Genomic DNA, 17,233 nt, shown 5'->3' with positions numbered 1-17,233 from the left:
ACCCGACCTTTGTGGTGTGGAAATGGTGGCCTTCTCCATGAGTGCATTTGTGGACCACACAGAGGAGGGAAAGCAGGCAGGTGGTGGAGTGAGCGGAAATGAGTGACAATCTCTCCATGACCTACAAACCATCTGTTTTCTCAAAGGATTGCTTCTGCTGCAACTTATCAGCCAGTCATCCTATGCAGTTGTTGCCCATGGCTAAGGTTGTGCTGCCCTAAGCAAGAACTAAAGTTGCCAGAGGGCATCCTATAAGGCCATCTGCTGCTTCCCCCAGTACAAGTCAATTAACTTTCACCAGCTATGCTACAGCTTCTGGAGTAACTACATAGGAGCAGTATGACAGGGAAAGCAGTAAAATGCTGGTCTGACGCAGTGGAAGAGCTTTTCTGGGACTGCTTAGAATTGGTGGACTGGACCATATTCAAGAATTCAGCAGACAACCTAGTCGAGTACGCCACCACTGTCATGGACTTCATTAGGAAGTGTGCAGAGGACTGCATGTCAAAGAAGTCAATCTGGGGGTGCCCCAACCAGAAACCTTGGATGAAACCAGAAATCCACTGTGTGCAGCATTTCAAGTTGGACGACCCAGGCCTATTACAGAAGATCCAGATATGACCTCTGCAAGGCCATCAGTGACGTCAAGAGGCAGTACTGGACCAAGTTAGAGCCCCAAACCAACCATACAGACTCCTGCTGCCTATGGCAGGGCCTACTCAATATAATGGGACACAAAAAAGAGGAGCAAGATGGCAGATAAAAACACATCCCTCTCTGATGCACTCAATGCTTTCTGTGCTCAGTTGGAGCAGAATGCCAGCGGCGTGATGTCATCTGTTCTGACAGCCCCGGATGCACCTGTTCGCTCTGTCACAGATGTCAGATCGATCTTCTGGAGAGCCAACCTAAGGAAAGTGATGGGCCAGGATGGAGTCCCCAGCCCTGTACTTAGATCCTGTGCAGATCAGCTGGTGGAGGTATTTGCTGATATCTTCAATCTTTACCTTTTACAAGCCACCACCTGCTTCAAAAAACCCCATCATTCCAGTACCAAAGAAAGCACGTGCAATGTGCCTTAATGACTACCACTCAGTGGCTCTGAGCTCCATAATCATGAAGTGCTTTGAGAGGCTGGTCATGGCCTATATCAACTCTAGCCTCCAACCAGACTCAATTCCCTGCAATTTGCCTACCGGTGAAACAGTTCCATAGTGGATGCTATTTCCCTAGCCCTACATTCATCCTTGAGACCTCTGGATAACAAGGATACCTGTGTCAGGCTCCTACTCATCAACTACAGCTCCGCCTTCAACACCATAATCCCCTCCAGACTAATGTTAATACTCCAAGTCCTAGGTCTCGGCTCTGCCCTCTGCAACTGGATCCTCTGCTTCTGACCCACAGACTGCAGTCAGTGAAGATAGAGAACAGCACCTCCTCCATGATAACCCTAAACACTGGCGCCTGGCAAGGATGTGTTCTCAGCCCTCTACTATACTCCCCGTACATCTACGACTGTGTTGCCAAATTCTGAACAAACGCCATCTACAAATTTAAAAACTGAAAGAACTACAGATACTCTAAAACAAAAACAGAAGTTGCTGGAAAAGCTCAGTAGGTCTGGTGGCATCTATGAAGAAAGATCAGCATTAACATTTTGGCTCCGGTGATCCTTCCTCAGAACTGATGGTAGCTAGAAAAATGTCGATTTATGTGCAGAAGATAGGCAGGGGAAGGGTAAGGAGTAAACGATAGGTGGAGATAAAGTCCAAAGAGAGAGAAGAACAGTCGGATAAACAAAGGAGTTGATAACGATCTGGCTAGGAGGGTGAATAGCTGTTAATGGGGAGTGTTAGTGACTAACAATAGACAGTGTGTAATGGCAGCCTATGTGATAACAAGGCCTGGTGTGTGGGGTAAGGGGTTAGGACGTGGGAGAGTTCAGGCCTAGAAATTATTGAACTCGATATTGAGTCAGGAGGGTTGCAGGGTCCCCAAGTGGAAAGTGAGATGTTGTTCTTCCAACTTACACAGTGCTTCGCTGGAACATTGCAGTAAGCCTGAGGTGGAAAGGGAACAGGGTGGTGTGTTAAAGTGGCAGGCAAATGGAAACTCAAGGTCATCTTGTGAGCAGAATGTAGATGCTCTGCGAAGCAGTCACCCAGTCTACGCTTCACTTCCATGATGTTGAGGAGACCACATTGTGAGCAGCGAATGCAGTAGACGAGATTATGGAAAGTGCAGGTGAAGTGCTGCTTCACCTGGAAGATATGTTTGGGCCCTTGGATACTGGGGAGGGAGGAGGTAAATGGGCAGGTGTTACGCCTTTGGTTGCAGGGTTACTGTGGGGCTGTGGGGGGATGTTGGGGAGTGAAGGAAGAGTGGACCAGGGTGTCCCAGAGGAATGGTCCCTGCGGAAGGCGGACAAGGGAGGGAAGGGGAATGTGTGTCTGGTGGTGGCATCGCGCTGGAGTGGTGGAAATCGCGTCTGATGATTGTCTGGATATGGATGCTGGTGGGATGGTAGGTAAGGACAAGTGGAACCCTTTTGCTATTGTGTGAGGGAAGATAGGAGGTGAGGGTGGAAGTGCGGGAGATGGGTCGGACCTGGTTGAGGGCCCTGCCAACAAGGAGGAAGAAGATGAACATTTCAGAGGCTGCCTAATCAAAGTTGGCTTCGTCTGAACACACACGACGGAGACGGAGGAACTGAGAGAATGGAATGGAGTCTTTACATGCAGCAGGATGTGAGGATATATAGTCCAGGTAGCTGTGGGAGTCTGTGGGTTTATAGTGGATATTAGTTGTCAGTTTGTCCCCAGAAATGGAAAAAGAGATGCTGGGGTCGGGGGGGCGGGGGAAGAAGGGAGGAGTCAGACAGACCAGGTGAAAGTGAGGGCAAGGTGGAAATTGCAAGTAAAATCAATGAACTTTTCCAATTCCGTACAAGAGAGGGAAATAGCACTGATGATATCGTCGATACATCAGAGAAAAAGTTGTAGGTGGGGGCCGGAATAGGACTGCAACAAGGAATGTTCCATGTACCCCATGAAGAGACAGGCCCCTGCAAGTACCGATGGCCATCCCTCTGACATGAAGAAAATGAGAGGAGTTAAAAGAGAAGTTAAGGGTGAGGATGAACTCAGTCAAGTGGAAGAGGGTGGTGGTGGGTAGGGATGGTTCAGGCCTTTATTCCTTGAAAAAACTGAGAATCCCACGACCATCATGGTGGGAGATGGACGTGTAAGGGGATTGCACATCCATGGTAAAGAGGAAGTGGCTGGAGCCTACAAACTGGAAATTTTGAAACTGGCGTAAAGCATCAGAGGAATCACGGGTGTACATGAGCAGGGACAGTAGGAAGAGATGAGTTCTGTGGGGCAGGAGCAGACTGAAACGAAAGGTCTGCCCAGGCAGTCCTGTTTGTGGATTTTTGGGAGGAGGTAGAAGCAGGCTATGCAGAGCTGGGTGGCTATCAGCTGAGAGGCAGTTGGGGTGTGGGGGTGGGGTTGTGGAGATCACCAGATGAAATGAGGTCAGTTGCCGTAGTTGATACAATGGCGTGATGTGCCATGGTGGGGGTCATGGTCTTAGGGGAAGATAGGAGGAGATATCTGAGAGCTGCTGCTTAACCTCTGCAATGTAGAGGTCAGTATGCCAGACTACAATAGCACCACCCTGATTGGCAGACTCAATACCAAAGTCAGAGTTGGAACTACAAGTTTGCGGACTTATCAAACACCGATGAAGCAAAATATAGGAAGGAGATAGAGTACTTGATGTTGTGGTGCAATGATGACAATCCCTCTCTCAATGTCAGCAAGAAGAAAGAACTGAGCATTGACTTCAGGAAGAAAGGAGGAGGACACACCCATCTACATCAATGGAGCTGAGATGGAGAGGGTTGAGAGTGTCAAATTCCTAGGAGTGACGATAACCAACAATCTGTCCTGGATCTCCCACGTAGATGCGATGGTTAAGAAGGCATAACAATGCCTCTTCTTCCTCAGGCGGTTAGAAAATTCAACATGTCCATAATGATGCTAACCAAGTTTTACAGATGCACCATAGAAAACGTTCTATCTGGGTGCATAATGGCCTGGTACGGCAACTGCTCTGCCCAGGAGTGTAAGAAACTACAGAGAGTTTTGTGCATAGCCCAGACCATTAAGGTAGCCAATTTCCCATCCATTGACTCCATCCCATATACTTCTCGTTGCCGTGGAAAGGCTGTTAAGATTGTCAAAGACCCCTCCCACCCAGTAACGCTCTCTCCCAATCTCTTCCGTCAGGCAGAAGATACAGAAACTTGAACACACACACCAACAGGTTCAAGAACAGCTTCTTCCCTGCCGTTATTAGACTGTTGAATGGACCTCTCTAACTTCAAGTAATGATCTTGTTTTGCGCACCATCTGTGCAGTCGTAACATTGTGTGTCTCGCTCTGTCTAAGCACCCTATAATCTGTACGTCCTTGTTTGCTATGATCTCCCTCTACTGCTCGCAAAACAAAGCTTTTCACTGTACATAGGTACATGTGACTACAATCAAATCAAATGCACCCATTTGATAGGCATTAATTAAACACGAGTGATCAGTTGAGAAGGGCATGGATTATTGGACGTTCTGTTGGATAGTAAGTTTAAAATGGTGGTGTCTTTTGTTTCAGGATTGTGGCCAAGAGGATGCCGTGATGGCCCAATATAACAGGTTGGTGCGTGGGGAAGGAGATTCTGAGTTGTTTGATCAGCTCACAAAAAGTCCATCTACAAAATGGATGTACCATCTGTTTGTTCTCTTCTTCCTCCTGTTTCCTCGTCCTGAGGTGCTCACCATTAGTCTCATGACAAAAGATGTGCCCATAAGGTGCCCAGATTGTGGGAGCAACTGCAGACTACAGTTTGGTAGACTGCTTCAATGTGTACAGGAGGGCTCCCCTCAACCAGTCCAGGAAGAACTGTTTCTGCTACAGCACCCTGATTGTCTGTTGTACGGTGTTCCTCTAGGCATCATATCTCTGACGATAGTGCTGGGCCTGGCATGGCAGGCTTGGGGAAGGAAGATGTCTGTCTGCTAGATGGACAGGAGGTAGTTCTTGGTGCTGAGCAGCACCCGCCCCCACAACCTCTCCCCAGGTATATTGATTGCCACAACCCATGTTATACTTGTCTATGGACTTTATTAGTATTAAAGGGGGAAATTTAAACATGAATTGGTCTTTGATTAGAAGGGACGTGTCCTTGCATAAAGAGAAGTAATTTATTAAACAGTAGTAAGATAACAGGTTACATCAGCCTAAGACTGGTTAACTACATTGCCACTGAGTGAAAAGTATGGTTATTTCCTAACTCTGTATATGCTACATGGTTTTGATTATGAAACTGACCTACAGTTAACAGCAAACTATAACAACTGATTAACTTCTCCCAGAGACCATAATCTATATATCAGAGGGCAGAGCTATTCAAATACTTGAGTTAATTTTTTCTGACTATCTGCCTTATATGAAAGGTAATGCCTTCAACTTCTCCCTTTATCCTTCCTGTGAGCATTTGGTCTTTTCTGCTGCCTCTGCTCAATCTCCATTGATGCTCTATCTAAAGCAGAACTGCTGCTATTGCCCACAAGACTAGGATTAAAAGGTGTCTGTAGGAACCCTTCAGGATCTCACAATTACTTCTGAATGTCCAGCCATTCTCTTTGCAGATTTAAAAGTCTTCTCACAGCTCGTCCAACAAATGTGGTACAGAATCAGAAAATAGATAGCTGAAAGCACTTCACCTGTGAGTTGGAGAATGATGCCTGTAGATGGACTTGGCGGCAAGGTGTCTGATGCTGCAAGAACACATGTTCAGCTGTGCGTATAATGGACAGAGCATTGACAGGAATGGCAAGGTCCAAACTGGCAGATTAGGTTGTCAGATTAGTATTGGGCAGTTACTGATGTCACGATCTCCCCATTCAGCATGCTTGTGGCACACCAACAGGACCCCATTCTCAAGACGATGATTTTTGGTGATTGTGCCAGAAGTTGACATCTCAAAGTCATTTTATTTTACCCAACAAGCTTTGGTAGCACAGAAATCACTGGTGCGATGGAGGCACATTGTATGAAGTCTGTCATTCTCCAGATCTTTAATTCTGGTGCCTTCTGACTGACTACACAACATAATTCTGAATTCCTTTGATATTCCAGAACAAAGGTCCTCAAAACAATTTTTTATATAACCACCTTTACGAGTATTCATTCGCAAGATTTCAGGCAGTGTTTGGCCACACAAATATAGATGATGAACAATGAGCTGCAGTGCCTTTGATTCATCGGTTAAAATGTGGGCCCCTATGCAAGGATAATAGGAGCAAATATACCAAACCTTCAAACACAGATGACAGAACAGGACATTTTCTGCAGCTCATAGCAACCAACTCTAATTCCAACTGTGTGCTGTGATCAGCAAAACAAAACGCACCATATGCTGTTGTTATCTTACTAGCTGGGGAGTCAGTGGTGTTGTGTCAAGGAGCTAGTAATCTAGATACCCAAGTAAATATCCTGGGAACGTGAGTTCATTTCCCACCATATCAGCTGGAATTTAAAGTAAATCAATGACAATCTAGAGTATGCATCTAGGCTCAGTAATGGTGAAACTACCATCAATTGTAGTAAAATACATCCAACTGGCTCACGAAAATCTTTATGGGAAGGAAGTCTGCAATCCTTACTTTGATTGATTCCTAACTATCCACTTAAATAACCCGACCAGTCACTTAGTTCAGGGGCAGTTAGGGATGGGGAACAAATACTGGCCTTGCCAACGACTCTCTCATCTCATGAAAGAATGAAGAAAAACACCCAAAACATTAGTGAAAATTTCCGTGGCTCATCATAGGTGATCATCAAACAAAGGTTGACACCACATCACAATTGATATTGGGACTGGTGACCAGAAGCTTGGCCAAAGAGCAGATTTAAAGGAGCTTCTTTAGGGACAATGAGAGTCAAGGGCAGCGCAGTTAGGGAATGAATTCCAGAGCTTGGACACTGGGCAGATGAAAACATGGCTGCCAATAGTGCAATGATTAAAATTGGGTACATGTATAAGGACAGAATTGGAGAAGCACAAAGTTCTGGGAGGGTTGTACGGCTAGAGATCCTCCAGAAACTGGGAGGAGTGATGGAAGGATTTCAGAACAAGGATGAGCATTTTTAACTTTGAGGCATTGTTGGTCCATGAGCCAATGTAGGTTAATAAGCTGAGCGAAAAGGACTGGCTGCCAATCCAGGTATCATGTCATGATGCCGAGGCTAGACAATCACCCAAGTGTGTAACCATGCCCCACTGTGAATCATTTGACTTGATAGAGGAGGGGAGAAAGTGTAAACAGAATGAAAAATTGACCTACCTCTGCTATTTTTCTGGAAAATTAAAACTCAAAACAATGGCCACTTTAATCTATAGCTTAGTGCTTCCATCTATTTGTAGCTGTGCTACCTCTATAAATAGAAAGCCTGTCTACACGGCCATTATCAATTCAGCTGTCTGAAAGTTCTCTGAAGAACTTTCACAGTGCTGTGAATTCCAACATGTAGATGACTTTTTAAAGATAACACTGATGCAGCTGAACTAAAACTGTCTTGGAAGCAGAGAGGAATAAACAAGCAGGAGGCAGAAACTTCTACTAGTAAGACATTTTTAAACACTGCTGGAAAGAAATTAAAATGGGCTTACATTAGTCACATTCTATTTGTACGATTGAGTTGGTTGAAAGTGCAGCTGTTGTTAAATTTAAAAAAAAACCTTGGTTTGAGTAACAGAGCAGTGTCCTAATGGGTATCGTTCATCTGTAACCTGTGCCCTTGAAGATTCACAGCTTTTTCTTTCTAGGCTCTTTGTTTGGATTGATATCTTCTTAAAAAGGTAAACCTGAATTATTGGAAGTTACTAGATGTTTTTAATGGAAATATGTTATGATCGGAAGACATTTTTAACAATTTCATATTTCATCTATCTTTCAACAATGAGTGTTTAATGGAGTTGTTTCTCGTTGCTTCATACACAAGGCTACATTTAACACATTGTTCTTCTCATGTGGGACAGATGATCTATCTAATGTCATAGAATTTGATGTGTCAGAGAGTTGGCACTGACTGAGAAAAATAATTCTACACTTAAAAATGATAAAATGGTTGGGATATTTGATCTATTCTACGAGGGGCTGAAAATCGTGAAACATTGCAGAATTCTGTTTGTTTCTCTGGAGTACTATGTGCAGTTCTGGTCACCTCGGTACAGAAGGATGTAATACCACTAGAGGGGGTACAGAGGAGGCTCACCAGAATGTTACCTGGAATGAAGAAATTGAGCTGTTAGGAGAGATTAGATAGACTTGGATTGTTTTCTTTAGAGTAGGGAAGAATGGCAGGGGACATGATTGAAGAGAATAAGATTGAGGGGTATAGACAGGGTGAGTAAGGAACAGCTGATCCCCTTGGTTAAAGGGTCACTCATGAGAGGGCATAGTTTTCAGGTAAGGGGCAGGAGATTCAGAGGGAATATGGGGAAAATACATTTTCACTCAGCAGGTAGTAGGAATCTGGAATGTGCTGCTTGGAAGGTATTGGAGACTGGAAACCTTACAACCTTTAAAAAAAATATTTGGGCAAACAGTTCAAATGTCATTAAATTCAAGGATAAGGGACAACTGCAGGAAGTTGGGATTGGCGCACCTTTTGTGGTAGTTATGTCAGTGCAGATTTGAGGGCCTTTTTTGCGCTATGTGAATAGATGAAACTATGAATCTCTGAAGCTGTTGACTATAGTAGTCAACAGTGAGGGAAACTGCTGGAAAGTTTTGTATTTTCTTTCAAAGTCAACATCTTTAAAGCTACTGCGTTTCTCCAGCAATTTCTGTTTTTGTTTCAGAACTCCAGCATTTGTAATTCTTTGTTTTATTCTCTTAAAAGCTACTGATGAATTATGCTGAAAATTTCTGCTTTCGCATGGGGTCTGATTTGGAGAGCTGTAGCAGTGAAGTGGCTGGACATTTGTGCTAGGGTTTGTCGCCATGTGTTTTCACCTTTTGAAAGCACAATTATATGAAAGGATTCCTGTTCACCTGCAACCCCCTTTCTGAGTCAGTTTTGGGGCTGATATCGGAAGAAAGCAATTTATTTAGAGTCCTTCTTTGCAAACTTGGATACATAAACCTGTGCAGGAAGCAGGCATACATTAATTACAGGACTGCATGGTGGTCACAGAGAGAATCATCAAATCACAGAATCACTACAGTGCAGAAAGAGGCCATTCAGCCCATTGAATCTGCAGCAACCCTCCGAAGAGCATCCTATCCAGATCCACTGCCCCACCCTACCACCATAACCCCACATTTTGTTAATGGCTCATCTACCTCACCTCCATATCTCGGAACACTATGGAACAATTTAGCGTGGCTGATCCACTTAACCTTCACATCTTTGGACTGTGGGAGAAAACTGGAGCACCTGGCAGAAACTCATGCAAACTCCACACAGTCAGTCACCTAAAGTCGAATCAAGCCCTGGACCCTGGCGCTGTGAATCAGCAATGCTAACCACTGTAACGCTCTCAAGATCAAAGCAAATAGCAACTGATCTCAGAGGAACTGATTGACAAAAGTGTCATAAGGGTTTCCCCGTAAGGGAGTAGTACTCTCTCAGCTGGCGAACCTCATATCACCATTGGCTAACCCAACCCATATCTCCTCCTACAGACTCCACATGTATCCATTCCACTGAGCAGGAATCTCCAGAATTGGTATTGGTTTGATGTCCACCCTTAATACGTGAATAACCAAGCTGCTGAGACTTGGAAATATGGAAGATTGGATCCTTTAATGTGTTACAAATGACATTATTCATTCTACAGTTCTTTCCTAAATGAAAACTTATTGACAGTGAAACAAGTTGTTGAAATTTTTTTCCCTAATTTCAAGCAAAGCTGAGGAAGCTTGACAGTTGATGAATCTATCCTGTTAAGAGAAAAAAGAAAATTTGGGAAATTTATACGTGTAAGTCATCATCTTAAAATAAAAGATTTTGGGTGGGATCTATTTTCAAGATCTATATCCTAGGGAGAGAAGCTCCTTCCTAGGATCTACCATTTGGAAGGTGAATAGTCAAAAGTTCACACATCTGGAATGCTTTCATCAAGAAACAGCTAATGGGTTTATCACCTGTTAAATGTAGACTGTAAATGTTGAAAAGGTGCAAAGCCTGATAGGATTATTTTGCTGTATCATATCTTTCTGAGGCAAAGAGAAAGAGTGAGCCAGAAATGGCTGCAAAATGAAAAGTAAAACGTCAAAATGTAAATGTGAGAACCCGTGCAATACCAGCGAAGAAATAGCTAAGATTTAACCTCAAAAAGTTTGATGCATTGTTATACATTTCACATTATATTAGGTCTATTTATAACCATTTTGTTATCATATTTGAGGAATTGTCTGCATACTATTGAAACATGTCCTTGCATTCACTAGTCTTGTACACAACCATGGCTTAGTACATGGATGCAAAATCCAAAGTGACCTAGAAACTTGATCATGTAATTATTAGGTTTACGTTGTTAAGATTCCACTGGTCTATTTCAAGAACCCTAGCCAACTATAGGCTATTTAAAAGTGTACCAAATGTTTGACATAAACGCATAAATGTTCACCTTCATTTGGAGTATAACAGTATATGTTATGAGCTGATACATGACATAGTCCAACGCAGAAAAGAGATTCAAAGGTTTATGGTTTCGCTATTCCCTGGCCCCACACCCACACTTTCATTCTACAGATACCAAGTTGTATCAAATGTCTTTGAGTCATTTGACAATAGTTTCTCAATGCCAAGTTTAGAATGGGATAGCTGAACAAAACATCTTACTGTCCACCTTGAATCTTTGTCATTTGCTGCATTTTGAAAATAGTTGTTAAACACGTTTAATGCTTTTTAATTATTTTCATAGTCAAAAAGCTGTTAAATATTCTTTTGGACTTTTGAGAGAATAGAACAGATTTCCATACATAAGTTAGAAATTCGACTGGTTACTTTGCACCAGTTTTCATAATGTGAAGCTACCAGTGTTGTTACATAGAGTTGATTGTAAAGGTGGAGACACAGGCCAGAAAGAGAATATTTTTCTCTAGTTTCTCCTGTCTCCCCACCCAGGTTTCTTCTGGACTCACGTTATCAAAATTCATGTTCCTGCAACTTTACTTTGATTAACCACTGACCATCAAACCTCTGTCTGGCTTGCCTTTTGCTGACATTGTTGATGGCTTTCTCACCTCGAGGACTGTCTCTCTGTTCAAGTTCAAATCCACTCTCATCACCCAGTTTTTTTTTTAAAAAAGGACCAACCCTTGACTCTTTCTATTCTTGCAAGCCACCAGCCCATTTATTCTTGCCTCTCCAGATCCTTGAATGTGCTGTCATAGTTCTAATCTATGCTCATTAGATAGAATAGAATAGTTGTTTAGAATAGAATTGTTTCTCAAAACTCCATGTTTGATTCCCTTCAATCAGGTTCACCGTCCACCCCCCCGCCCAATAGTCCTGAAACTAATTTTACTAAGGTCAGAGATAACATCTTACATGATTGTGACACTGATAACTTGTCCATCCTTGTCCTCGCTGATCTGTCTGCCAGCTTCTTGATATCTTACAACATGATACCAGGTATTTCAAAATTACTTCATTGACAATACAGCAGTTTAGAAAGTTCTGCAGCCATAGAAGTCACTAGATCAATACAAGACTTTTTTGACATATTTCATCACATATTTATCCTCCAGTGCTTTTCCTTTGTTGGCCACTTGCTGGACCCCATTATAATCTATTTGGTCATAAGCAGTGTGTTAGACTGTACAAAAGCAAAGTACTGCTGGGGAACTTAGATAAAAACAGAAAGTGCTGGAGAAACTCAGGCGCTCTGGCAGCATCTATGGAGAGAGGAATAGAGTTAACTTTTTAAATCTAACATGACTCCTCTTCAGAACCAAAAGGGCTGGAAATTGATGTTTTTTATTCTGGGGACAAAGGCAGAAGAGGAACGTGGATGAATGGTGAGCATCCCGAGCAAAAATAAAGGGAATGTTAATGGTGAGAGAGGAATGATATAAATGCTAAATAGGGATTAATGGTTGATCTGAAAAATAGAGTAAACCAATGCGAACAGGGCACTTTTGGACAGAGCGTGTTGTGCAGAAAGTAGTATAATCGACACTGAGGACAGTGTTATATGTTCAGAAGTTGTTGAACTCAATGTTGAACCCTGAATGCAGTAAAGTGCCGAAATTCAGAATGGTCTTCACTGGAGCACTGCAAAAAGGCTGAGGACAGAAATGCTAGCTTGAAAGGATAGTGAAATAAATGGCTATGCAGCACCCTCAGTGGAACTATCCAAACAAAGCCCTTACTTTTGAAATTTCTTATGTTTCTTGCTTTACTCCTTTGTTTTATTACTTTATATAAACTTTCTGTACATTTTCTGTTTTGCTATCACTTTGTTATCCGTTTGGTTACTTATCTCTTGACCTTAGTCATTAAGTTATTTGTATTAACTTTTTACAAGATTGTTTGGAAATCCAAGTAAAATGTGTCAACTGTGATTCCGCTTAAAGGCATCTCATCTCTGAACCAGAATGTTGAGAGTTCAGGTCCCACGCCAGAGATTATTTCACAACAGTGTCAACTGATACTTCAGCATTCAGGGACAGCTGCACTGTTGTAGGTGCTGTCTTTTGGATGAGATGTTAAACACAGGATGTCTGTTCTCTCGAGTGAATCTTGTATAATTGTGTAGATTCCACACCCCTCCAAGTATTGTACTTCTAAACCAGTTACATGATAGCGCAATGTTTGATGATCCTGTATAAAAGTCATGCTTTCAGTCACTCCTGGCTCAGTGAGTTGGAGTTGGCATAGTGTGTTCAGTGTTATGTATGTGTAATGTAACACTAATAGTCTAGGTTCTGTGCTTACTGACTACGTGTAAGTCTGAGATATCATAAATGTGCAAAAGTTGGTGTTGTTAATAAACTTCAAGATATCTATCTCAGCAAGAACCCAGACTTTATGATATATGTTATGAGTTAATATAAAAGAATGCACTCAGACCATATTACGATGGCAGCGATGTTTGATCCAAAGTGCCACATCAGACATAGAAGATTCCCAGCCACTATTTCAAAGAGGAGTGGCAGTAGTCCTGGTGTTTTGGCCAGAATTTATCCTCAATTTAAAAAAAGAGCTCAGGTTATCTAGTTATTATGTCACAATTTGTTTGAGCTTGCTGTGTACAAATTAGCTGTCCCAATTCCTAAAATATGACAATGACCATTCAAAAATACTTCATTTGTTGTAAAGATCTTCAGCCCTACTGAGGTTGCAAAACTTCTATATCAATGTAAGTCTTTCTTTCTTAGCTGTTACTTTTTCAAAAAAAAAATCACTAAGGTCGGTCAAGGATGAAACTTCCCTTCCAAATGTATGCTGACTACTTCTACTTTTGATTTGTAGATGTTTTTCTGTTCCATTTCTCAGTATGTCCAACATTAAGCTAACTAGTCTACATTCCCTATGTTTGTTCTGCCTCTCTCTTTAAATATAGAAAATACATTAGCTGTCTGCCAGTCTTTTAGCATTGTTCCCTTGCCTAATGAATTTATACTCCCAATGTAAATAGTGATCTGTTATCTCTTTCTTTGCTTTTTTTTGATATGAGTCAGCATGATTAATCCAGACCAGGGATTTCACCTTTTCTAATTTTAGCCAGCTTATAAATTATCTCTTCACTTTCTATCTTAAATCTCTTATTTTTTCATATAATTTCTTATCATAATTTTGTATCACTTCTCCCGAGGCAAAGTAATTATTAAATATTTCTGCCTGTTTATTGCCATTACCTGTGAATTTATCTTGTATCTTGATTGTGTATAAATAATATACAGCTATAAATTAACATCTAGAAAGTTGAAAGATGGCAAAAGTTTAAGATTGATTTTTCTACTTGGTGCACTTACTGCAGTGTAAATCATACCTAACATTTATTTGTTAGAAGTCATTAACAATGAGAACCGCAATATTAGTTCTTTTTAGTCCAACCTAAGAGAGCCAGAAGAAGATTGCTTTTCACTCTTTATCAAGCTGTTATGTTGCTGCAGTGGTGATACTTTTTTCTTTACTGCAATGATATAATTTCTTATACCTACGCTGTTGTTTTTGTTTTGTGAACAAAACCTCTCATTAGAATTGTCTCACTTAATACTTCTCTTCCAAACTTCAAAGTTCTCTAAACCTACCTTTTTGATTATGATGTCTGGAACCTCCTATATTCAACACCACTCCCCCACCCCCACTCTAACTCACTCCAGCCCACCTTATTTTTGTTTGAGTCTGACACCCAAATATGAATTAAAGGCATTATGTAAACACAAGTCATTGCAGTTAACAAGTCTTTTTGGTAGCTCCAATTTCCTCCCAATGAGGGAAGAGTCTAGCCAATGATAAGAATGTCAGCACCCACCTTCCAGTTGTACTGCTCAGTGATGAGTTCATGTTTCATTGTTTAGATGCCTTGACCATATAGTTTGTGTCTGGAGGCCGTAACTTCTGTTTCTGGAGTCGTATTTGATTTGATAAGACAATGATTCTCATTCTTGTAATAACTTTGAAATGACTGAGGTCCATTGACGTAAACAGGTTGTATCAAATTTGAGTTGGTTAAGTCAATAAATCCTCTGGGAACGTCTGAGGTATCTTTTTGAATGGTTGTGTTTCTATTGCATTAACATATGTGTATCAGTAAGCATTTGGCTTTTTGCTGCTCTGAAAATGTGTTCTACTTCTGCACATCTTCTGAATGTGACTTATAATCTTACGGATCTAGCATTCTTTAGTCATTGCTGTGCACTGCTTATGCTTATGAGGATTGTTGTTCCACAGATCTAAAGCTGACTTTTAGGCCTAGATGTTTACCACAACAGAGAATATTTTTGCCATGGCCCAAATGCTGGAAGAAGTCCAGAATCCCAATTTCTGCCACAACCCATCTCTTGTTTTCACAGGAGAACAATTGGAGGTGGGGCATAACTCATGTATGTGTGGTTCCCAGAGGCAGCTGGCTAATTAGGTGATCAGGCTTTTGGAGACCCTGGAGTGTGGATCCCGAAGTGTAGATATTGGATCAGATAAATGGAAGTCTGTTCTCGGTGAATTTCTTTTAGAATAGCTGGGATACCCTTTTGGGGAGATGAGGTATTCCTTTGGACCTGGTCCTGGGTCACCTTCAGGGGAAGTTAACTTCTGTTCGGTAGAGGTAAGACACCCTTTGGGATTGTGAAAGGTTGGCAAGCTTATGCATGATTTGTTTTAATTGATTCATAGGATGTGGGCATCATTGGCTAATGTTTACTTTCCATCCCAAATTGCCCTGGGGAAGTTAGTGATTAGCTGCTGCCTCCTCGAACTGTTGCAGCCCATGTGGTGTAGGGACAATCACAGTGTTCAAAACAATTAATAATGGCCAAACAGAAGATTGGGTACCATGGAGAAATCAATTCAAATCTAACCGTCCACCTTTGACGCTCAATGGTATTATACTTGCTGAATCTCCCACTATCAACATACTGGGGTTTACAATTGACAGAAAATGAACTGGGTTGGTCTAATAAATAATGTGTCTACTACAGCAGGTCGGAAGCTAGGAATTTTATGATGAGTAACTTATCTTGTGCTTCCCATCCTATGCACCCATCTACAAGGCACAAGTCAGGAATATTCCGAAGTTAATTCCAGGCTTCTGATGCAGCAACAGTGAAAGAGCAGCGATATAATTTCAAGTCCGGATGGTGTATAAATTAGAGGGGAATTTGCAGGTGGTTGTACAGCTGTGCATCCACTAGTCTTGTCCTTCCAACTGGTAGAGGTTGCAGATTTGGAAGATGCTGGTGTTGGAATCTTGGATGAATTACTGCAGTGTACCTTAGTAGATGGCATGCAGTGATTCCACTATACGTAGTGGAGGATTTGAAGGCTGAAAGTGTTGGATGGGGTGCCAAAGAGAGAGATCTTTTTGTCCTGCATTGTATTGAGCTTCTTGAATGTTATTAGAGCTGCATACAACCGGGCAAACGGAGAGTATTCCATCACATCCCTGACTTGTGCCTTATGATGGTGCATAGGATGGGAAGCAGGAGATGAGCTTCTTACCATAAAATTCCTAGCTTCTGACCTGTTATAATAAGCACATTATTTTTATGGCCAACCCAGCTTACTTTCTGGTCAATTGTAAACCCCAGGATGTTGATAGTGGGATTATTCAGCAACTATAATGCCGTTGAGCATCAAAGATAGATTTGAGAGATAGTAGGAACTGCAGATGCTGGAGAATCTGAGATAACAAGGTGCAGAGCTGGATGAACACAGCAGGCCAAGCAGCATCAGAGGAGCAGGAAAGCTGATGTTTTGGACCTGGACCCTTCTTCAGAAGTGGGGGAGGGGAAGGGGATTCTGAAATAAATAGGGAGAGAGGGGGAGGCGGATAGAAGATGGATAAAGGAGAAGATAGGTGGAGAGGAGACAGACAGGTCAAAGAGGCGGGGGTGGAGCCAGTAAAGGTGAGTGTAGGTGGGGAGTTAGGGAGGGGATAGGTCAGTCCAGGGAGGATGGACAGGTCAAGGGGGTGGGATGAGTCTAGTAGGTAGGAGATGGGGGTGCGGCTTGAGGTTGGAGGAGGGGATAGGTGGGAGGAAGGACAGGTTAGGGAGGCGGGGACAAGCTGGGCTGGTTTTGGGATGCGGTTGGGTGAGGGGAGATTTTGGAGCTTGTGAAGTCCACATTGATACCATTGGGCTGCAGGATTCCCAAGCGGAATATGAGTTGCTGTTCCTGCAACCTTCAGGTGGCATCGTTGTGGCACTGCAGGAGGCCCAGGATGGACATGTCGTCTAAGGAATGGGAGGGGGAGTTGAAATGGTTCGTGACTGGGAGGTGCAGTTGTTTGTTGCGAACCGAGTGTAGGTGTTCTGCAAAGCGGTCCCCAAGCCTCCGCTTGGTTTCCACGATGTAGAGGAGGCCATGACAGGAACAGCGGATACAGTATACCACATTAGCAGATGTGCAGGTGAACATCTGCTTGATGTGGAAAGTCTTCTTGGGGCCTGGGATGGGGGTGAGGGGGGAGGTGTAGGGGCAAGTGT

At 42.5% G+C, this 17,233-nt stretch overlaps 1 protein-coding gene across 1 annotated transcript in view; it reads left to right on the top strand.

Moving 5' to 3' along the window:
- The window catches only part of LOC109917519, a 37,225-nt gene that overhangs the window by 722 nt on the left and 19,270 nt on the right, over positions 1-17,233 (top strand). The window contains exon 2 of the mRNA XM_048597098.1: positions 807-917. Within this exon, the coding sequence (XP_048453055.1) occupies positions 807-917 (111 nt within the window). The remainder of the gene's footprint in view (positions 1-806; positions 918-17,233) is intronic.

This window comes from Rhincodon typus, chromosome 5, assembly GCF_021869965.1.
Source record: "Rhincodon typus isolate 14 chromosome 5, sRhiTyp1.1, whole genome shotgun sequence".
NCBI lineage: Eukaryota > Metazoa > Chordata > Chondrichthyes > Orectolobiformes > Rhincodontidae > Rhincodon > Rhincodon typus.
The sequence above is the reverse complement of the archived record's forward strand: the minus strand, read 5'-3'. Positions and strand labels throughout refer to the sequence as shown.